At 35.5% G+C, this 24,963-nt stretch overlaps 1 protein-coding gene and 1 long non-coding RNA gene across 3 annotated transcripts; both read right to left on the reverse strand.

The window, feature by feature from the left end:
• Positions 1-9,686: 9,686 nt before the first annotated feature.
• On the reverse strand, positions 9,687-11,312 carry LOC113335139. Of its 2 annotated transcripts, none has more exons than XR_003353167.1 (5): positions 11,169-11,312; positions 11,026-11,069; positions 10,384-10,435; positions 10,153-10,281; positions 9,687-10,049 (listed from the first exon to the last, which is right to left on the reverse strand). It is a non-coding gene; the product is annotated as an uncharacterized LOC113335139 (long non-coding RNA). The 2 variants fall into 2 exon arrangements; XR_003353168.1 differs by having other exon boundaries at positions 10,384-10,468.
• Positions 11,313-11,743: 431 nt separating this feature from the next.
• Positions 11,744-12,432, reverse strand: LOC113335300 (uncharacterized mitochondrial protein AtMg00810-like). The gene is made up of 2 exons (XM_026581399.1): positions 12,080-12,432; positions 11,744-12,005 (listed from the first exon to the last, which is right to left on the reverse strand). Exons 1-2 carry the CDS (start codon positions 12,430-12,432, stop codon positions 11,744-11,746), a joined length of 615 nt encoding a protein of 204 aa, XP_026437184.1.
• Between the last annotated feature and the right edge of the window lie 12,531 nt (positions 12,433-24,963).

Genomic DNA, 24,963 nt, shown 5'->3' on the forward strand with positions numbered 1-24,963 from the left:
AGAGTTAGACCTGAGTCTCTCGTTTGGATGAACTGGATCGGAAATATATCAGTTTTCAATTTCCCAGGTTCAAATATTACTAGAGTTAGACCTGAGTCTCTCATTCGGATGAACTGGATCAGAAATATATCAGTTTTCAACATCCCGGGTTCAAATATTACTAGAGTTAGACCTGAGTCTCTCATTAGGATGAACTGGATCAGAAATATATCAGTTTTCAACATCCCAGGTTCAAATATTACTGGAGTTAGACCTGAGTCTTTCGTTCGGATGAACTGGACCGGAAATATATCAGTTTTCAACATCCCAGGTTCAAAGATTACTAGATTTAGACCAGAGTGTCTCGTTCGGATGAATTGGATCAGAAATATATCAGTTTTCAACATCCCGGGTTCAAATATTACAAGAGTTAGACCTGAGTCTCTCGTTTGGATGAATTGGATCGGAAATATATCAGTTTTCAATATCCCGGGTTCAAATATTACTAGAGTTAGACCTGAGTCTCTCACTTGGATGAACTGAATCAGAAATATATCAGTTTTCAACATCCCATGTTCAAATATTACTAGAGTTAGACCTGAGTCTCTCATTAGGATGAACTGGATCTGAAATATATCAGTTTTCAACATCTCGGGTTCAAATATTACTGGAATTAGACCTGAGTCTCTCGTTCGGATGAACTGGATCAGAAATATATCCGTTTTCAACATCCCGGATTCAAATATTACTAGAGGTAGACCTGAGTCTCTCGTTCGGATGAACTGGACCGGAAATATATCAGTTTTCAACATCCCAGGTTCAAAGATTACTAGATTTAGACCTGAGTTTCTCGTTCGGATGAACTGGATCAGAAATATATCAGTTTTCAACATCCCGGGTTCAAATATTACTAGAGTTAGACCTGAGTCTCTCGTTTGGATGAACTGGATCGGAAATATATCAGTTTTCAATTTCCCAGGTTCAAATATTACTAGAGTTAGACCTGAGTCTCTCATTCGGATGAACTGGATCAGAAATATATCAGTTTTCAACATCCCAGGTTCAAATATTACTAAAGTTAGACCTGAGTCTCTCATTAGGATGAACTGGATCAGAAATTTATCAGTTTTCAACATCCCGTGTTCAAATATTACTAGAGTTAGACTTGAGTTTCTCGTTTAGATAAACTGAAGACGAAATTATCAGAATTGATCAACACAAGTTCAAAAACTACTAGAGTTAGACCTGAGTCTCTCATTAGGATGAACTGGATCAGAAATATATCAGTTTTCAACATCCCGGGTTCAAATATTACAAGAGTTAGACCTAAGTCTCTCGTTCGGATGAACTTGATCGAAAATATATTAGTTTTCAACATCCCAGGTTCAAATATTACTAGACTTAGACCTGAGTCTCTCATTAGGATGAACTGGATAAGAAATATATCAGTTTTCAACATCCCGGATTCAAATATTACTAGAGGTAGACCTGAGTCTCTCGTTCGGATGAACTGGACCGGAAATATATCAGTTTTCAACATCCCAGGTTCAAAGATTATTAGATTTAGACCTGAGTTTCTCGTTCGGATGAACTGGATCAGAAATATATCAGTTTTCAACATCCCGGGTTCAAATATTACTAGAGTTAGACCTGAGTCTCTCGTTTGGATGAACTGGATCGGAAATATATCAGTTTTCAACTTCCCAGGTTCAAATATTACTAGAGTTAGACCTGAGTCTCTCATTCGGATGAACTGGATCAGAAATATATCAGTTTTCAACATCCCGGGTTCAAATATTACTAGAGTTAGACCTGAGTCTCTCATTAGGATGAACTGGATCAGAAATATATCAGTTTTCAACATCCCAGGTTCAAATATTACTGGAGTTAGACCTGAGTCTTTCGTTCGGATGAACTGGACCGGAAATATATCAGTTTTCAACATCCCAGGTTCAAAGATTACTAGATTTAGACCTGAGTGTCTCGTTCGGATGAATGGGATCAGAAATATATCAGTTTTCAACATCCCGGGTTCAAATATTACAAGAGTTAGACCTGAGTCTCTCGTTTGGATGAATTGGATCGGAAATATATCAGTTTTCAATATCCCGGGTTCAAATATTACTAGAGTTAGACCTGAGTCTCTCACTCGGATGAACTGGATCAGAAATATATCAGTTTTCAACATCCCAGGTTCAAATATTACTAGACTTAGACCTGAGTCTCTCATTAGGATGAACTAGATCTGAAATATATCAGTTTTCAACATCTCGGGTTCAAATATTACTGGAGTTAGACCTGAGTCTCTCGTTCGGATGAACTGGACCGGAAATATATCAATTTTCAACATCCCGGGTTCAAAGATTACTAGATTTAGACCTGAGTCTCTCGTTCGGATGAACTGGATCAGAAATATATCAGTTTTCAACATCCCGGGTTCAAATATCACTAGAGTTAGACCTGACTCTCTCGTTCGAATGAACTGGATCGGAAATATATCAGTTTTCAACATCCCAGGTTCAAATATTACTAGAGTTAGACCTGAGTCTCTCATTAGGATGAACTGGATCGGAAATATATCAGTTTTCAACATCCCAGGTTCAAATATTACTAGAGTTAGACCTGAGTCTCTCATTAGGATGAACTGGATCAGAAATTTATCAGTTTTCAACATCCCGTGTTCAAATATTACTAGAGTTAGACTTGAGTTTCTCGTTTAGATAAACTGAAGACGAAATTATCAGAATTGATCAACACAAGTTCAAAAACTACTAGAGTTAGACTTGAGTTTCTCGTTCAGATGAACTGAAGACGAAATATATCAGAATTGATCAACACATGTTCAAATGCTACTAGAGTGAAAATGACCAGACTACTCTTATCGGAAATAAGTAAAGTAAATATTACAGATTTTAGAAAATGACCATATTACCCTTATCGGAAATAAGTAAAGTAAATAGTACAAACAGTGAAAATGACCATATTACCCTTACTAGAAATCAGTGCAATAAATATCATGTAGATAGTGAAAATGACCATACTACCCTTATCAGAAATAAGTGAAATAAATATTACAGATTGTGAAAATGACCATATTACCCTTACTAGAAATAAGTGCAATAAATATCACACAGATAGTGAAAATGACCATATTACCCTTATTAGGAATTAGTGCAATAAATATCATGGAGACAGTTAAAATGACCATACTACCCTTATCGGAAATAAGTACAGTAAATATTACAGATTGTGAAAATGACCATATTACCCTTACTAAAACGACCAAACTACCCTTATCAAAAATAAGTAAAGTAAATATTATAGACTGTGAAAATGACTATTTTACCCTTACTGGAAATAAGAGCAATAAATATTATGGAGACTAACAAAATGACCAAACTACCGTTATTGGAAATAAGTGCAATAAATATCACACAGACGGTGAAAATGACCATACTACCCTTACTGGAAATTAGTGAAATAAATGTTACGGAGACTGTGAAAATGACCAGACTACCCTTATAAAAATAAGTAAAGTAAATATTATAGACTCTGAAAGTAACTATTTTACCCTTACTGGAAATAAGTGCAATAAATATTATGGAGACTGTCAAAATGACCAGACTATCCTTATCGAAAATAAGTAAAGTGAATATTATAGACACTGAAAATGACCATACTACCCTTACTGGAAATAAGTGCAATAAATATTATGAAGACTGTGAAAATGACCAGACCACCTTTTTCGGATATGTGTAAACTGTAAAGTATATATTACGGTCTGCGAAAATGACCATTTTACCCTTAGAGGAAATAAGTGCAACAAATGTTATGGAGACTGTGAAAATGACCAGACTACACTTTTCAGAAATAAGTAAAGTAAATATCACTGACAGTGAAAATGACCAAATTACCCTTACTAGAAATTAGTGCAATAAATATCAAGGTGACAAAGAAAATGACCAGACTACCCTTATCGAAAATACGTTAAGTAAATATTATAGATTGTGAAAATGACTATTTCACCCTTACCGGAAATAAGTGCAATAAATATTATGGAGACTGTGAAAATGACCAGACCACCCTTATCGGATACGAGTAAAGTAAATATTACAGTCTGCTAAAATGGCCATTTTACCCTTAGGGGAAATAAGTGCAATAAATGTTATGGAGACTAACAAAATGACCAAACTACCCTTATAGGAAATAAGTGCAATAAATATCACACAGACAGTGAAAAGGACCATACTACCCTTACTGGAAATTAGTGAAATAAATATTATGGAGACTGTGAAAATGACCAGACTACCTTTATAAAAAATAAGTAAAGTAAATATTACAGACTGAGAAAATGACTATTTTACCCTTACTGGAAATAAGTGCAATAAATATTATGGAGACTGTCAAAATGACCAGACTATCCTTATCAGAAATAAGTAAAGTGGATATTATAGACAGTGAAAATGACCATACTACCCTTACTGGAAATAAGTGCGATAAATATTATGGAGATGGTGAAAATGACCAGACCACCCTTTTCGGATATGAGTAAAGTATATATTACAGTCTGATTATTTTCACAGTCTCCATAATATTTATTGCATTAATTTTCATTAAGGGTAATATGGTCATTTTCATAGTATGTAATATTTACTTTACTTATTTCCGATAGGGTAGTTTGGTCATTTTCACAGTCTCCATAACATTTATTAACCTTATTTCCAAAAAGGGTAAAATGGTCATCACAGACTATAATATTTACTTGACTTATTTTTGATAAGGGAAGTTTGGTCATTTTATAGTCTCCATGATGTTTATTGAATTAATTTCTAGTAAGGGTAATATGGTCATTGTCACAGTCTGAAATATCAACTTTACTAATTTTTAATAAGGGTAGTTTGGTCATTTGCACACTCTCAATAATATTTGTTGCACTAATTTCCAGTAAGGGTAATATGGTCATTTTTATAGTCTGTAATATTTACTTTACTTATTTCCAATAAAGGTAGTCTGGTCATTTTCACAGTCTCCGTAATATTTATTGCATATGTTTCCAATAAAGGTAAAGTGGTCATTTTCATAGTCTGTAATATTTAATTTACTTATTTTTGATAAGGGTAGTTTGATAATTTTCATAGTCTCGATGATATTTATTGCAGTTATTTCCAGTAAGGGTAATATGGTCATTTTCAGTATGTAGTATTTACTTTACTTATTTTTGATAAGGGTAGTTTGGTCATTTTCATAGTCTCCATGATATTTATTGCATTTATTTCCAGTAAGGGTAATATGGTCATTTTCACAGTCTGTAATATTTACTTTACTTATTTCTGATAAGGGTAGTCTGGTCATTTTCATAGTCTCCAGAATATTTATTACACTTATTTCCAGTAAGGGTAAAATAGTCATTTTCATTGTAAGTAATATTTACTTTACTTATTTCTGATAAGGGTAGTTTGGTCATTTTCATAGTCTACATGATATTTATTGCACTTATTTCTAGTAAGGGTAATATGGTCATTTTTACAGTAAGGGTAATATGGTCGTTTTCAAAATGTGTAATATTTTCTTTATTTATTTCCGATAAGGGTAGTCTGGTCATTTTCACAGTCTCCATAATATTTATTGCACTTATTTCCGGTAAGGGTAAAATGGTTATTCTCACAGTCTGTAATATTTTCTTTACTTATTTCTTATAAGGGTTGTATGGTTATTTTCACAGTCTGTAATATTTACTTTACTTATTTCCGATAAGGGTAGTCTGGTCATTTTCACAGTTTCCATAATATTTATTGCACTAATTTCCATTAATGGTAATATGGTTATTTTTCACAGTCCGTAATATTTACTTCACTTATTTCTGATAAGGATAGTCTGGTCATTTTCACAGTCTGCATAATGTTTTGTTGTACTTTTTTCCATTAAGGGTAATATTGTCATTTTAACAGGTTGTAATATTTACTTTACTTATTTCCGATAAGGGTAGTCTGGTCATTTTCACAATCTTTAGAATTTTTATTGCACTTATTCCGATAAGGGTAGTCTGGTAATTTTCACCGTCTTCGGAAGAAGCAGATATGTCAAAGTCAAATTTCTATAAAGTCATGACTTCTTGACTTGGTCTTGATCGTGTTTTCTAATATTAAGAAAATTAAAAAAAAAAAAGAAAAATGTATTTTGATTTATAGAAATGAAATATAATTGTTAGTTTGTACAAATGTGGGAAAATTAGTGACAAGTAAAATTCAAAGTGTTATAATTTTGGGGTTGTTTTAGATGTGGTGAAATATTTGGGTGGAATCATCATTTTGAATTATAATTGTGATTGTCTGTAAATTGTCAACAAATATTATTGTGACTAATAAAAGAATTTAATATTCCTAATTATTATCACGAATACAAAATTTAATAACAGTTATAACTGTTGCAGGACTTATCACAGGTGTATCAGTGACTGAAAAATAAACTGTGACAGGTTGCACTGTTACAAAATCCTGGTTTTGGTGTAGTGCCAGTTATAGAACCTGAACCTGAACCACAGCTAGATGTAGTTGTCTTAAACATGAAACTAGACAAGGGCGTACTTTATCTGTTAATTTCTTGGCATGTTGCAGATTCCTTTTACTTGTGATAGCCCTATTTGGTTTTGGTGATCCACAGTTATTCCGGCTATTACTTTATGATTTTATAAGGTGACTAATCCTTTCTTAGTCTGGCTGAAGACTTTAAACTTAGCACTTCTTGGGAGGTAACCCAATATTCATGCGACACGGTAATATCTTTCCTTATCTCTTTTGCTTCAATTGGTAACATTTTCTCCTTGTTCATGCTTTTAATTTCATCTTTAGAACATTGATGACAATGTTAGATTTAAGTTTGGGGGTGGGGAAGAACTTTTTAGTCGCATTTTTGAAACTTCTAGCGTCACATAGTATCCGGTTAGCTAAGTTTACATATTGTTTCTCACCGAAAAGATAGAAATTGGAATGCTAGAGATAACAATCTTTTGAGACATTAGAGAAAAAGACATTGAGATCTTTGAAATTCAGGAGAGAACTTGTTCCTTTTAGAGGGTAACCGTGCTGGACCTAACCATCCATGATGGATAGGCAAGTAGGTCAGGAAATGCCAGAAAGACAAAGCAACCTCACAATGTAGTCTTAGTTACTGGATTACGACTCTCTCTCAGTAGAAAGTTATCATCATCAACAAGCGGAGCGACATCAAAATCTATGAAGAAAGTTGAAGACGGTTAAGGTTTAGAAGCAACAATAGAAAAGAATAATTCAAAAATCAAAGTTGAAGACTTAGTTATAAGAAGTTATAAGAGCAAATGGTATAAGTTGTTCGAATTCATGATACCAAGACATCACAAGTTGCGAAGATCCAAGTTTTTAAAGTCCTTCTCTCATGGCCATGTAAATTTTTGTCTTGTAATTTTTGTGCCAAATAAATAAATAAATAATAATAATAATAATAATAATAATAAAATAAATAAATAAATGAAGGAAAAGAAAAAAAAATCATTACGTTCTTTTTGTTCTATAATTAGTTTTTTGTTCAATAAGGTCATAGGGAAGTAGAAATTTTTAAGTCAAGCAAGACATCGAAGAGAAGAGTTAATTGTCAAGGTTCTATGAGGTTCGATAGTTTATCATCAACAGTTGAAGACCGAAGAAAGTGTTTCTACTGAGCACTATGAGAGAGTCGAAGAAAGATACATTTGGTTGCTTCGTTAGTCCGCTTTCAATCTGGCATAAGATCTTTCTAGCATTGGTTTAACTCATCACACGTAATTAGTCCAGCTGTGTAGCAGATGTCCCTCTCATATTTATCTCTCTCCTAATCTTATCCAGCTGTAAATCAGCGGACGCATCTTACAATGTTTATCTAGTTGTGTAGCGGATATCTCTTTATCTAGCAGTGTTGCGGATATGTCTCCCCTTTTCTTCAGTCAGCTTTAGAGATGACACCTTTAATTTCTATGGCATTCTAGTTACTTGGAGATAGGTTGAGAATTTGTATGTCCTCATAACTCTTTGGATACTTGTGACCAATTAGAAGTCATGGTTTTGTGGGTACACCTCTGGTAAACCCTCCCGAGATTAACTCGGTTTTGTTTTTTATTAGTTTTGCTCGAGGACTAGCAAATAATAAGTTTGGGGGTATTTGATAGACGCATTTATGTGTCTATTTTGTCCTCAATCTTTCGTATTGTTAGTACTCGTTTTCGTCCTTATTATGGTGTTTTGTGTGTTTGTAGGTATTTTTTGGAAATAAATATTGTTGGAAAATTCGGCTCGAAAAGTTGCTCGGGGCACCCTCAAAGGACAGTTGCTATACGGACCCCCATATTTGGCTAAGGGGCACCTCAGTTGGCCAACTACTATTCGAACCCCCGTCTCTGTTAGGGGGAGGTCATCATCTACATTTTGAATTTCAAAATTGGCGGGAAAATAATTCAGACGCAGGCAGAATTAGGGTTGGACATTTTAGCATGCTAGAAGGAGATTCAATGGCTGATATTCTTCGGGAAGACTTGAATTATCTTAACAGGCTTGGTATGGGTCTCTGGATCGCTTGAATTTGTCCAGTTAACTAGTGTTGAAGAGGACAGGGGCGTACGTGTATGGGAGGATATTCTCCATTAAACTCATGGAGATTTGGTCGGATTTTTCTCTTGATTTGGATATGTACCAGCCTGTTATATCACAACAGGATTGGTAAGTGCTTTCAATTCGACTAAATGGGAAGATTTGACGTAATCTCGTCAGACAGGGAGCACGTCATGGATGGAGATATTCACGGGATTTGCTTGAGTTGGACCGAGTTTGCGCATGCTAGTATAACTCTAACAACCATTCGGAAGGAGACAAAGATAATTAAGAAGATTTACCAGCTGTGAAACGCGTGCAGGAGAAGAAAAAGGAAAGAATATATTTCCGTGTATGGCAGAGTTTTGGAGGAGGATTCGGGAGTTATTACAGTGATTTTGGTGATCCTGATAGTATATAAGGGTGATACAGGACTCATAGAGAGGGGGGTCGAGAGTTGGGAGAGGCGACAGAGAGGAATAGAAAGCTGCAGAGCAGATTTTTCTGTTGCTGCAGGGAAGAAGAACCTGAAGAACATAAAATCGTATAAAACTGTCGTTTTAAGGGTCGCATATTTAACAGTTTGTAACGGCCAGTTTCTAACGATTACCTTTAGTTTGTAACAATTATTGTAATGGTGATCTCTGTAACGCCTTTTCAGTGTTGCGAATTACCTGAGTTATATTTTCCTCTTTGTAAAACACCTATTGAGCAATAAAAAATTCCCTTGAGTGTGTTTTCACCATGTGGAGCTAGAACCCATCACTGGGACAACGGAGGAAGCTGGATTTCATACTTTGGGTAATTTAATTAATTCCTTATTTACTTTTTACACCGATTTTAAATGATTTATGATTTCTATTAATCAATTGTTATCTTGTTAGATAGTATATGCTTAGTCTTAGGTGTTTTAGATACACTATTCTTGTAATTTACAATTGATGTTTTACGAAATCTACTTTGGCAAAGAATAGAGTCATTGTTTCTTTTTTTTTTGAGCTATAAATGTCTAGGATAAATTTATGAATCCCATGAACATGAAAAGCAGTGGAATCCCGAGTCTCGGTCCCTCTTCATCCTATGACTTTATTTTGTATATATATATTTTCTTATTTTTAGTATTTTCTTTTATTAAAACTTAAAATCAATCCGACAAGTCTGAGTGAATGACAACTTTTAGTGAATGACAACTTTTCTTACCACTATTAAAATTCGATCAGTGCATAATCATTGTGTGGTGGTAGAGGGGCTTGTGCAGTCATCTCTAGTGGAGGCACGGGGTATCCTGCATGTGGATCATATGGTGGAGGTGGAATAATCATTCAATCTCCAGGTGTACATAAATTGCGTAAGTAGTTACTCATATGTGACACCATCAGCCTTTCCCTCGCCTAACCATGCAATGTAAGCTAGTATGACGCTCATCTGCAGGTGTACTCAATCCCAGTGGTGTACTCGTCACTGTGGCGCACACTTCTGTATCAACAAAAAGAAAAGTTCACTCAACAATGAGCCTTTGTCGTCGAGTTGTTTCTTTAAATGGTTAACATATAAGTGAAACTGAGAATAAGAACCGTACCTTGCATTATATGTGACTATGCCGAGACGAGTAGCGTTCACACCATCCTCCTCTGTGATCCTGTATATAAGGATGTAGTTCATACCCAGGTTTAGTCAACCTGTGCTTCCTCCCCTGAGTGACAATTAACTACAACAGATCAAACAAAATGGTTAGCTCAAGTAGATATATATCAAAGAAAATAACACCCACTTCATGAGACAATTATGAGACCAAAAACAATGTACTCACTCGAGCTCCAAGTCATCAACGACAACCAAGTATATAACTTCGCAACACCAGCCTGCGCATGCAGGAAAAGAAAACGATGTGCTCACTGATAAAAAAATATGACAATGCATTATAGAAGTATGGAGAACATATTAAATTAAACTGCAAGCATACCAACACAGGATCAGATGAGCCACATTACAACACAAAATTACAGTTGATTGAAGCTGTAAATAAAGAAAACCCGAAAAACATAGGAAATGGTAAAAACACCGCAAAACAAACCAAAATAACACTAATGATAATAAAAGATCAAATATTAGCTTTCTAAACAATTTATGATTCGTGCCTAAACAGGATCCACAATCAACCAAATGCGTGTAAAGTGAACTGTCTATAATCCTCTATTTTCATATAGCGAATGCAATGATATCAAATCAAACCTAAAAGGAAATGAAAAAAAAACTTGGTTCCTCAAGTCTTAGAAACCAGAGTATTTCCTACATTTCTCACAGAGAACATAGATGGTGCCTTGATATCATACCAATCTTTCTTGGCAAAAAAAGATCAACACCGACAATTGAAAATACCATCAATACAAACTTAATAGAAAATTAAACACAAATTTCTAAAATTACTTCCGATTTTTCATGATATACTTACTTTTTCCCCCCTCCCTTTCCCCCTTGGAGGTTATCTTGTTCTTACTGTTAAATACATAAACAACAAAGAACTGATTAGTAGCAGTTAATAGAGAAACTCAGATGAAGAGATCGAGACAGAAAAACTAAAGATTAGTCATATACATGATCGTCATGGTTGTTGTTTGCTGGTAATTTGGGTGATTGAAAGCATGTGTTTAGGACTGATTTTGTCAACGGAGACGTGGGAACTCTCAGTTCTTCTCACTCTCTTTTTTTCATTAACTTCTTATCTTACAACACCTTACGATTCTAATTACTTTCTCTTACCTTTTCTCTCTACTACAACCAACATATACTTGGCTACAAGAGAGCCATTACAAGAAAACGTGTGGATGTTCTACATCCACCCATATAGTCAACTCCTAACTAAACATAAGGTTAACACTCCAATTACATTGGCTCACTATTCAGCTGCAATCCATTTGCAAGCCTTTTGCAGTCCGCTTTCCAACAATAACAACATTACATTACTCAACAATCTCCTTCTTAATGTGATGTTCCTCTACTCCTAGTAGTTCACGGAAATGTTGAAACTTTCCTTTGGGAAGTGCCTTGGTGAATATGTCCGCCAATTGGTCTTCTGTCTTGCAATACTTAAGTTTTATCTCACCATCTTCAACCGCTTCTCGAATGAAGTGATACTTAAGCTTAATGTGTCTTGCTCTACGATGTTCAACTCAGTTCTTACATATTGCTATTGCTGATTTGTTATCGCAAAAAAATTCAGTTCTACCATCTTGCTTCTCTTGGATATCTTCCAAAATTCTTCTTATCCATACGACATGAGATGTAGCTATTGATGCCGAAATGTACTCCGCTTCCATTGTAGATTGAGCTGCGGTTTGTTGCTTCTTCGATGCCCAAGAAAATATACCCGAACCAAGAGAAAAAACATACCCCGATGTACTCTTCATGTCATCAATATAACCTCCCAAGTCACTATCACAATATCCAATTTGACACTTGAATTTGTAAAATACTTGATCCCAAAATTCATAGTTCCTTGTTTATACCTTAACAACCTCTTTGCCGCGCCAAGATGTAGATGACTAGGTGAACTCTTGAACCTAGAAAGCATACTTGAAGCAAACATAATATCTGTCCTTGTGCGTGTAAGATACAACAAGTTTCCAATAAGACCTCTATAGTAAGTCTCATCAATTTTTCTTCCTCCGTCATCCTTCTTGAGTTTCTCATTTACTATGAGTGGTGTTGATGTAGGATTACAACCAAGCATACCAAACTTCTCCAACACTTTTTCGGCATACTTGCTTTGAGAAATGAACACTCCATCTTCACTTTGGTGAACTTCAATACCAAGGAAGTACTTGAGAAAACCTATGTCACTCATTTCATATTTCGTCATCATTTCTCTCTTGAATTGTTCAATCATATGAACATCATTACCCGTAAAAATAGATCATCAACATACAAAGCAACAATGAGAATAAATGTACCTTGTGTCTTCACATATAGTGTAGGCTCACACTTGCTTTTGTTGAAGTTTTTACTTTTGAAGTATCCATCTGTCTCACTATACCAAGCTTTTGGTGCTTGCTTTAGGCCATACAAAGATTTCTTCAACTTGTACACCTTGTCTTCTTCTCCTTCCACCACAAAACCTTGTGGTTGTTCTACATAGACCTCTTCTTCGAGTTCTTCATTCAAAAACGTTGATTTCACATCAAGTTGATATAGTAACGAACCTTTTTGGGAATCCATAGCAATCACCGCTCTAATGGTGTCGAGGCGAGCAACCGGTGCAAACGTTTCATTGTAGTCGATACCGGTTGTTGTGAATATCCCTTTGCCACCAACCTTGCTTTGTATCTTTGAACCGTTCCATCCGCATTGTACTTCACCTTGTAGATCCATTTCAAACCAATGACTTCTTTGTCACTCGGCCTTGCTACCTTCTCCCATGTATTGTTCACATCAACGACATAAACTTCTTCTTCCATAGATTTTATCCAAATGGGTTCTTTTGAAGCTTCTTCAAAATTTTCCGGTTCCTCCATACAAAAGTTACATCTTTCATACACTTCACTCAACCGTTGCATCTTCCTTGGTCGTGGTGATGTTTATGTAGACGTTGGGGACACACTTGGAGATGTTCCTTGTCTTGCATTTGGTGGTGTTTGAGGTAGTTCTTCCTCTTCTTCTTCACCTTCTTCAATTTCATTTGTTGCTGAATTTTCTTCTTCTTCATCAACAATAATGGTTCTTTTATCAATTTTACCTTCATCCCAATTCCATGAAGCGCCTTCATCAAAAAACACATCACGACTTGTGATCATTGCGTTGCTCTTCAAGCGATACAACCTATAGCCTTTTGATTGGAGGCTATAGCCAATAAATATACATTTCTCACTTGCTTCATCAAGTTTTGTTCTCTTCACCTTTGGGAGTTGACAATAACACACACTTCCAAAAACTTTGAGATGCCTTACCGACGGTTTTCTTCAACTATATGCTTCAAACGGAGTTTTATCCCATACGGCTCTTGTTGGCGATCGATTCAATAAGTAGACAGCAACATTCGCGGCTTCTGTCCAAAATACTTTAGGCATACCCTTGTCATGAAGCATGGACTTCGCCATCTCCATTACGGTTTGATTATTCCTCTCCGAAACACCATTTTGTTGAGGAGTATAACCCACCGTGAGTTGTCTTTCTAAGCCTTCGTCTTCACAAAAATTTATCAAAATTTTTGATGTTGTATTCTTTGCCTCTATCACTTCTCAAGACCTTGATGTAATGACCGCTTTGTTTCTCAACAAGACATTTAAACTTCTTAAAAATACCAAACACATCAGATTTTTGCCTCATGAAATACACCCAAGTCATGCGAGTAAAGTCATCAATGAATAAAATGAAGTATCTATTACCTCCATAAGTTGGTGTCTTCATTGGTCCACACACATCGGTATGTACCAAACAAAGAATTTCCTTTGCTCTCCATGCTACACCTTTTGGAAATGGTTGGCGATGTTGCTTACCATGTGCACAACCCTCACATACTCCTTCTTTCTTGTTGATGTGATGTGGAAGCCCTTGCACCATGTTCTTGTTGGAAAACACCTTGAGACTATTGAAATTCAAATGCCCAAATCTTCTATGCCATAACCACGTTTCATCCATGGTTTTCATCCTCATTGCAACATTCTTCTCCTTTTCAAACACAATTGGAAAGCTTATATTATTTTCCATCTTGATAGTCTTCATCACTTGTCTTTTGTTCTTGTGTTTCTTGTCATAAATGGTGCAATATCCATCTTCAAAGTGGACATCGTACCCAAGCTCCACAAGTTTCCCAACACTAAGAAAATTTTGTGCCAAATCCGGAACATATAAAACATCTCTTATGTACTTTGCTCCATTGATAGTTTGCACGTAAATTGTACCTCTTCCGTTAGCTTGAACCATGTTTCCATTCCCCATCTTCACTAGAGAATTTACGGATGTATCCATGTCCACAAACAAGATTTTTACACCGGACATATGAGTCGTACAACCACTATCTACAAACCATACTTCACTCTTGGAGGTCTCCTTAGCACTTTGACAAGCATAAAACAAATTTTGTGTATCTTCTTTCTCTTCCGATCTACCGGCTTGTTCTTCATCATCTTTGTTTCTACAATCCTTCTCCAAATGTCCATACTTCTTGCAATGATGACATTGGGGTTTTTCTTTGCTCCAACAATTCTTCTCCAAGTGACCATTCTTCTTGCAAAAATTGCACTTCGGTGGATCACCTTTGTAGTTGTTAGAACTTGCTCCTCCTCTATTGTATTTTCCCTTTCCTTTGTAGTTTGATGAAGAATCACCCTTGTACTCATTTCTCTTCATTTCTGAATTTTTAGAGTCCAAGTTCATTTTCGATTGAAAAGCACTCTCAATCGACTTCTCGGCGTGTCGAGACACCCTTTCCTCATACACTTTTAATTGAGCCCATAACTCTTGTGACTCCAATGTAGAGAAATCTTTTGTTGCTTCCAAAATAACCACAATGGGTTCAAATTTTTCCGGTAGGCAATTTAAAATCTTCTCACAAATTATTTTTTTTTCTAGATTTTCACCACACATCAATATTTGATTAATAATTTCAATAACTCTATAAGAAAACTCATTTGATGGTTGTTGTATGTATAGGTTTGAGTTACTATAACTTTCCATTGTTTTGGTTCAAAACCGAATTTTTGTTTCTTTGATTTTGGGGATAAAAATTCTTATTTTTGCTGAAATTTTTGGCTCACTAGGATCAGATTCACTTGATCTATGCTATGATACCAATTGTTGGTAATTTGGGTGATTAAAAGTATGTGTTTAGGACTGATTTTTTCAATGGAGAAGTGGGAACTCTTAGTTCTTCTCACTCTCTTTTTTCATTAACTTCTTCTCTTACAACACCTTACAATTCTAATTACATTCTCTTACCTTTTCTCTCTACTACAACCAACATATACTTGGCTACAAGAGAGCCATTACAAGAAAACGTGTGGATGTTCTACATCCACCCATTTAGTCAACACCTAACTAAACATAAGGTTAACACTCCAATTACATTGGTTCACTATTCAGCTGCAACTTGTTTGCAAACCTTTTGCAATCTGCTTGCCAACAGTAACAACATTACATTACTCAACATTGTTGCCTGAAGATGAGGTGATGCTAGTGAGAAAAGAGGTTTCAAAGAGTGATATTAGTCAACGACACTTATAGTACATAGTTAAATCGCAATATTTAGTTTGTGTCGTTTCATTGTGTCTCTGATAGCTCATTTTCCACTAGTATAATACATTCAAGCTAACATATACGAAGTTGAATCTAGTAAATAATCAGCCGACTCTTTAAATGAGTTTTGGTTCACTAAAATATGACAACCAAACTTGGCATACCAACGATTGGTGGGTTCAACCGAGCTATGCTCTAACAAAAAGAGTTTCCCTATGCGATACTGAAAATTATCTGTAGAAACTGTTTCTTATAAGGTGTAAAATAAGAAATCAAAAACACATTTTTTCTTGTGCTCTCTGGAAGTCCTTTGAAAAACTTATAAAAACAGTTCCTTGGTTTTCTGTCAATACCATAAGATGTGATAGTAGTTGGAAAGAAACACTTTCTTGGTGCCATGGTGAGCAACACATTGTTCACCTCAACACAACTTGATTGTGTTGGAAGTGCATCCTCACCAAGAAATGCCCTGCTATGTATACGGTGAGGGAAGCACGAGAATTGGGGCGCACATATTATGTTCCGTAAGGCTGTAGGATTCAATTGGATTCTTCTAAAAAGGTAGGGGTATTAATTAAATATCCTTATATTTGGAACCCTTCAAAAAACACCCCTATCACATTATAAATATACCCCTCCTCTTATATATAAACCTTATCCATTTAGAAATAAATTATTTTAGTAATGTATTACACATGACATTTTTCTTTACAAAAACAATAATTTTCTATCTCAACCATTCCACCACCGCCTCCAACTCCACCGATGGCAATTCACCACCACCAGTCCACCACCATCACCACCACTTCACAACCATCACCAACATTCCACCATCACAACTCCACCATCACAACTCCACCACAACTCATTGTTACCGCCGCCACGACCACCATCGCCTCCAAATCCACCTCCATTGCCACCAAGTTGATAACAAAATTGAAAATTTAGAAATAATAGGTCTAGATTTTTGTATCAACAACCGAAGTTGACACCAAATTTTGTTGTCAACAACCGAAGTTGATATTATATCTGGTGTCAACAACCTAATTTTACCAAAATTGGAAACTCGGAAATTAGTTAGGTCAAGATTACGTGTCAACAACCCAAGTTGACACCAAAATCTTGTGTCAACAACAAAAGTTGATCCTAAAATCTGGTGGCACCACCATCTCTACCGTCGGCATCATCATCTCTACCACCAGCATGTGAGATAATAAATGAAATAATTTTCATCTAAATTTTTATTAATATTGAAAGGGTATTTATATGATTCAAAAATTAAATGAATTACATTTTATAATATAAGGGGTATAATTATTGATGGATAGGGGTATTTGTGAAACCCATGAAAAGGAGGGGTATTTATACAATTTCCACAAAAAGGTATGTCTATGTACTTGAGCAATATTTGTATTCCTATTTGCTTAGAGTACTTATAATGATTCATGTACCTTGCTTATCGTTCATTTCTACCTAACATGATCTGTGTTTAAGGTTCTTAAATGTTTAGATTTGAAAATAGTCGTTCGGGATATTTGGAATTCATGGTACACATGCCAAGTATGAATACCATCACTTAAAATCAAAATCCAGGTATTTTTAGTACGCATACCCGTTTGCATACTGTCCCAGGTCATGAAAATTCGTTTGCAAACCCGTATGCATACTTGCTTGTAGACGTCGATTTTCGGTAAACTTGTTTTGGCCGTAAATTCCTCGTCCAAATTTGGATTGACCTCATTCTTTTTGCATTCTCTTCCTATTTGAATTCTCTTAAAAATGGAGATGAGAAAACTTTAATTTGGATGAGTTAAGATTGATATTTGTCCAGTTGCTTGTTTTTGAGTGTTTTGCTCTGTTTCGTCGCACTTGTTCCACTTCTCTTGGACTTCGGCACTTGGATTCTTGGAGTAATACTCTTCTAAGCTAATTTGTAGATTTTACAAGAATGTTGTTGGTGAATCACAAAGAAGGAAGTTCAAGAATGGGCAGTAGTACACATTGTTATGGGATTCTTGAATATTCACAATCATCCTTTGTGAACTATGGTGCATGGTCGTTAATTACTTTGTATGTTCTTCTTTGTTAAGAAAATATTTTTATACGCCTTTGGTAGCTATTATTGGTGTAAATCCGTGCGAAATAGATAGATTCTACCCTCTAAGGAAAAATCATCTTGTATGTGCATTACGAGTTTGTTTTATGTCTAGGAAACTTCTTATGAGAATTTATTCTTGTGTTTTAAGAAGGATAACTAGAGTTTGGACTAGCCATTATTGTGAGTACACATAGCTATTGCCAACGTTTTCATCTTCATGTTTTTAGATTTATTTATTTAAATTCTAAGATTTTTGGAAGATGATTTTTGCAATATTAATCTTTATGATTTTATATATTGCAAATGGTTATGGGATATGTTGTTTACGTCAGTGAACCCGTGACTGTCCCATACTTGTTTAAAAGTAATCTCTATTATGTTGGTATGAACTTTTGACAAACAAAACTTAAAGCCTTTTATATCATTATTTTGATGGAAGAAAGGATAAAACTTTTGTTTACAAGGATTAAGTCTATTATATGTCATTGTGCAAATAGTGCTGAAAAATGGAATGAATCCTTGTTTATTCCGCAGTATTGGTCGATCTCCGATCCACATTTTTGTGCATATACTGTGTCGCTCCGTAAGTTTTCTTATGTTTGAGAATATCCAAATGAATTGATCATTTTCTTATGATTAATTTAGTGGTAGCTCTGTAAGTTCTCTTATGACGAGCATGACCAATTGAATTGATCACTTTCTTGTGGTTAATTTAGTTGTGTATTTCGATTGCATTAATCATGGGTTCTCTTGTGGTTAATTCAATTGAATATTTTGGATACAAATTTATGTTTTCATGTGATTTGATTTTATCCAAAATAAATCATTTTTTTCTTGTAAAAGCAAGGTCGCCTTTGTTATTCTTTCAGGAATGACATTTTAAGAGGGAGAGTTATTTTTGAACTTGTGCTTAATTGCCATATCTTTGTGGGGAGTGCGGATGTGGAATATTAAAGGGGTTATCTTATATCTTTTAAAAACTCCTTGATAAATGAATTTAGCTTCGGCTTTATGATGGCATATAAATAAGTTGATATGGTATTCTCTTTTGGTCGTGAAGTATCTCTGTGAAAATTTCATGAGGATCCCACTAGTTTTCGTACCTTTGCCAATTTATATTGATAAAAAGGGGGAGAATTCATGTGTAGTGTGATACTACAAATACATATGGTTTACCGATCATTAAGTAAGGGGGATTGGTTTTCATGTTGAGATGAAGTATTGACTAAGGGGGAGTGATACATATCACCACAGTATTGTTGTCAAAGTTGTGATACAATTGAACTTTGATGTTGTGTAATAATACCATGACACAGTATTTGTTTTCTCATTGTTATCGCTACGGATCTTCAAAAACTATGATGCTGAACTTACAACCTTAAGGATCATGGAGTACTTGGAAATGACGAAGATTTTGAGTCATGTTAAAGATTCCAAGGAGATCAAGCATTTGGATGAGAAGCTACAATTTTTATTTATTTTGTAATCCATATGTATTGATAGTTTTGCCACTAAAATTGATAACGAGGGAGATTGTTAGAGCACTGCTCAGTCGAACTCGCATGCGTTGCTTCTCAAGCATGTTTGTCAATGTTAGTGATCAATACAAAAAGTCTTGATTTCTAGCGTATTTATAGATGTCTCGGACTAGGAGATAGATTGGGTAGTTGAGCTTAGTTTTCACGACGTTCATCATTTGAAGACGAAGAACTACTAAGGGGAGCTTGTGGAACTTCTTCGACAAAAGCTATGTAGAGACTTGAACTCATCTATCACTTGGAAAGTATATTTATACTCTATCTCCTATATTGAGACATAAGACGTGTTACAATATAGTTTTCTATATATACATTTGAGATTTCGAGCTGAGTATATCTCGCTTACATATTTCGAGAAATATGTGTTGGTAAGCTTTCGCTTCGACCAAATTCATCTTATATCATGATAAAATTGAAAAGTAACATCTTACATGGTTTGTGTGATACAATCATTTGATATAGGCTTGGAATGTTTCGATAATGATTATTTCAATACCTTGAAAATTGTTGTAATGCTAATAGTATATGAAAAAGGCTATTTTCATCCTCTAAGAATGTTTCAATGATTGAAATAAAGAGTTTATAATATTGTAACCATCTTTGGATATAAGAATAGTGTGTTCGCACATTAGTGTATAAGTCCAAAACCGGGAACCAAAAGTATGCATACTTGTGTGTATACAAAATGGTTGAAGGAGAATCGGTAAGTATGCGTACCTGTACACATACTGGCAGAAGTTCACGTCCGTGAATTTCCGCTGAGTTTGAAAACCAAACCAAACTCATCCGGTTATCTGAAGTATGCGTACTTGTATGCATACTGGCGGAAAGTTCACGTCCATGAATTTCTGCTGAGTTTGAAAACCAAACCAAACTCAAATCCGGTTACTTAAGTACGCATACCCGTACGCATACTTAAGTGGTTAGTTTATAAAATTGGTCGTGTACATGAACTTAAACATTTATTAGTAAGGAATGCAATCTTTGCAAACTGCGGCTATAATGTTCATGTATTGATTCAAGTGAATCAAACCGATTTTGCTTCAATTTTGTTCTTGTATAATTCTATGAGAATATAGCAATTGAAAAACTCTTTAACTAGTTTTATTTGAGTCATTTGAACTAGTTATGGTTAAGATGAATAAGGTTGATATGAGAGTTATCATATGGATAACCTCGGTTAACTATTTGTGAACCAACATGGTGTACAGGTTTGGGTATAGTTACATAAACCTAAATGAGGGTACTTTTCATTTGTGTGTAACAAGCTAAGTTCGGTCAAATGGTTGAAAGATATTAGCTTGGTTGAATCGGGTTTTTCATCTAACGGAGAATATTGAATGCTTTGTTACCAAGGTAACTTGGATTGCAAACACGGATTTGAAAAATGAAAAAGCGGGGATCTAACAACCTCACCCAATATTTCGATTAGCAATCTGTATGGACTAACTCCAATATACTTTCTAGAGAATCAACTAGGCAGTCAGACTCAATATAGATAAAAGTATATCAAAGAGTTAATATCTCAATCTCTCGGTTTGATCTTTACTCAAGCAAATGGAAATCTGCGAGTCTTTATCAAATACTAGAGAGATAAACTTGGATGGTACCAAAGACCAATATCCAAGTGTTGGTGACTGATTATATAACAAAATATAATGCGGAATAGAAATAACACAGACACCAGAAATTTTGTTAACGAGGAAACTGCAAATGCAGAAAAACCCCGGGACCTAGTCCAGATTGAACACCACACTGCATTAAGCCGCTACAGACACTAGCCTACTACAAACTAACTTCGATCTGGACTGTAGTTGAACCCTAATCAATATCACACTGATTCAAGGTACAGTTGCGCTCCTTACGTCTCTGATCCCAACATGATACGACGGACTTGATTCCCTTAGCTGATCTCACCCACAACCAAGAGTTGCTACGAACCACAGTCAGAGACTTTAATAAACAAATTTGTATTACACAGAAAAGTCTACGATGATAGATAAATTTGTCTTCCACAGATAAACCTAAGAGTTTTTTTCCGTCTTTTGATAAAATCAAGGTGAACAAGAACCAATTGATAATCCGGACTTATATTCCCGAAGAACAACCTAGAATTATTAATCACCTCACAATAATCTAAATCGTATGGTAGCGAAACTAAATATTGCGGAATCACAAACGATGAGACGAAGATGTTTATGATTTCTTTTTATCTTGCCCTTTCGGAGATATAATCTCAAGTCATTTATTCAATTGAACTCGTACGATAGAAAACGCAAAGATCAGATCGCTCAACTACAAGAGAAGTAGTTTCGTCTTGCTTTACAATCCCAATGAAGTCTTCCAATCGTTAACCTACAGGGTCTCGAGAAGAAACCTAAGGTTAAAGGAGAATCAATTCTAGCAAAACCGACTAGTATCACACAGGAGGTGTGGGGATTAGTTTTTCCAGTTGCTAGATGTCTCCTTTATATATTTTTAAAATCAGGGTTTGCAATCCAAGTTACCTTGGTAACAAAGCATTCAATATTCACCGTTAGATGAAAAACCTGATTTAACCAAGCTAATATCTTTCAACCGTTAGATCGAAACTTAGCTTGTCACACATAAATGAAATGTATTTCATTTAGGTTTGAGTAACCGTACCTAAACGTGTACACTTAGTTGGTTCAAAAATAGTTAACCAATGGTTAGCCATATGAGCACTTCCATATTAACCGTATTCATCTTCTTCACATAACTAGTTTAAATGACTCATAAGAACTAGTTGAAGAGTTGTTCAATTGCTTAGGTCTTTATGAATAGACACAATTGAAATAAAATCGGGTTGATTCACTTAAATCAATTCATGAATAATATAGCCACGGTTTGCAAAGAATGTATTCCTTATTGATTTATTATTTAAGTTCATGAACTTCCGATTTGAGAAATATAACCAGCTTGGGTACGCGTACGGGTACGTGTACCATAGGTACCGAATTTGAGTTTAGAAACTCAACAGAAATTTTCGGTCGAAAACTTTCGTGGGTACGCGTACGGGTATGCATACCTAAGGTGACTGATTTACTAGTTTGCAAACTAAAAACTCAGCAGAAATTTTCGGTTCGAAAACTTCCGCTGGTACGAGTACGGATACGCGTACCCAACCTGTCTTCTTCACCAATACCCGATGCACACATATGCACACAATTGGTTTCTGGCACATGGATTTATACAGTAATGTGGGAACACACTATATATGCATATATCCATAGTTGGTTACGTAATCTCAACTCTAGATTTCAATCATTGAAAAAGTCTTTTATAATGTTATAACAGTCGTTATTCACAACTATCGTCATTAAAGCTATTTTCAAGATTGAAACTTCATCATGACTTTCGTCACGGGTAAAGATGAAAAGTGGTTAAAGCGAAAGCTTACCAACAAATATTTCGATAAAAAGATAGGTGAGTAAACTCGGCTCGAAATACCAAATGTGTATGTATGAAAACTATCATACTTATACGACTTTGTCTCAAGAGTAGGAGATAGAGTAGATAGAATTTTGAGTGATAGATAAGTTCAAGTATCCACATACCTTTTAGTCGGCTGAAGTTCCACTAGTTCCTTGAGAAGTTCTTCGTCTTCGTAAGATGATCACCATGGAGTCTAGAGCTCAACTACACTAAACTGTCCTAAACCGAGACTTAGCTATAAGTAGTCTAGAAATCAAGACATATAGTTTTGACAACTAAACTTGAGAAACATGCTTGAGATAGCAACGCATGCGAGTTCGACCGAGCAATGCTCTAACAAAAACTATAGAAAGGAGAACTCTAGCAACTGGGAAAACTAATCCCACACCTCCTATGTGCTACTAGTTGCATAACTAGAGTCGATTCTCCTTTAACCTTAGGTTTCTTCTTGAGACCTTGTAGGTTAATTATTTGAAGACTTCATTGGGATTGTGAAGCCAGACCCAACTATTCTCTTTGTAGTTGCGTGATCAGATCTTGCTGTTTCTCTCGTGATTGAGTGCAATCGTAAGATTGGCTTGAGATTAATTTCTCCGATAGACAAGATAGAAAAGTAGTCACAAACACCTTCGTCTCATCGTTTGTGATTCCACAATATCTTGTTTCGCTAGTCGATTAAGATTATTGTGAGGTGATTGGTAATACTAGGTTGTTCTTCTGGAATATAAGTCTGTTTTATTAATTGGTTCCTGTTCACCTTGATCTATCAAAAGACGGAACAAAAACTCTTGGGTGTTTCTGTGGAAGACAGGTTTATTCAATCCTATAGACTTTTCTTTGTGAGACAGATTTGTCTATCAAGTCTTCGACTTTGGGTCAAAGCAATTCTTAGTTGTGGGTGAGATCAGTTAAGGGAATCAAGTGCATAGTATCCTGCTGAGATCAGATACGTAAGAAGCGCAACTGTACCTTGAATCAGTGTGAGATTGATTATGGTTAAACTACAGTCAAGTCCGAAGTTAATTGGTAGTAGGCTAGAGTCTGTAGCGGCTTAATACAGTGTGGTTTTACCAAATGTCGGCAGCTAACAATAGACAGTATGTCACAATTAATAAATAGACTATTCTTCCAACCAAGAGCTCTGAGGTAGGTATTTTCTTCTTCACCCATTATGGGCTCTTTTCTTCGTCAACAGAGTGGAACATCATGGAATCAGTAGTATCAGGTTCAAATGGAAACTTTAATGGTATTAGTCTTGGTGGAGGCACATCGTCAAAGGTAGATCAAACTTCATTTATTGGAAAATCAACAGCAGTTATTGCTTACGGTACTAAACAGTGTGTATCAATTGGTAATAGATCTTTTGAGATCTCCAAAGTGAAAGTAAATGGTACATTAATGGCTTGTCTGAGGGAAATAAATAAAGGGTATAAGGAATTCATAATTTCTCTAGAAGCATTAGAATGGATTAGTACTATCCTTGAACAAGAATCATCCAGCTTGAGAGAAAAGGCAACTTATTGGAGTTTTAACAAAAATGATAAACTCTCAATGGTTAGAATCTTCTTTGGCAAAGGTGAAATGATCAAATTAACCAAGTACAATGCCAAACGAGATCCAGCTCAGGTATGTTTTTTCCCTGGTGGTGGGGATGGTAGGGGTTGGATTAATTTCGCTGAAGCTATAAAATTTTGTTTAAGCTTGAACACTCCTTTCCAACCTGCTCTTCCGTGTATCGCGAATCCCATATCTCATCCAACGAAAATGTATCAGATTCTTTCACTAATAGATGGAACGGAGCTTTAAATTGTGAAGTAAAAGACCTCAAGATTCCTTGGTTAAGCACAGCCAACATGATTAAATCTCTTTTCAATCTTCAAGGAGCGGTTTCTCTCTCACCGATTTCCACTTCGAAATCTCTGGCTCTACTTTTTGTTGATTCTCCGAGCAAAAAATCAGAAATTCTTTCAAAACCAGAATGGGTCAAGAATGAATTGTCTGTAAGATTTAAAGAATGGCGTCCGGAGGTTAATAGCCTGGAAAGTATGGGAGCTAACTTTCCTAAACC

This window comes from Papaver somniferum, unplaced genomic scaffold, assembly GCF_003573695.1.
Source record: "Papaver somniferum cultivar HN1 unplaced genomic scaffold, ASM357369v1 unplaced-scaffold_139, whole genome shotgun sequence".
NCBI classification, from domain to species: Eukaryota; Viridiplantae; Streptophyta; class Magnoliopsida; order Ranunculales; family Papaveraceae; genus Papaver; species Papaver somniferum.

Coding starts and splice junctions, on each gene's coding strand:
- LOC113335300 (XM_026581399.1), bottom strand. CDS start 12,432: ATGACGAAATATGAAATGAGTGACATAGGTTTTCTCAAGTACTTCCTT. Junction 12,006..12,079: donor GCGGCAAAGAGGTTGTTAAG/GTATAAACAAGG, acceptor ATATTGTGATAG/TGACTTGGGAGGTTATATTG.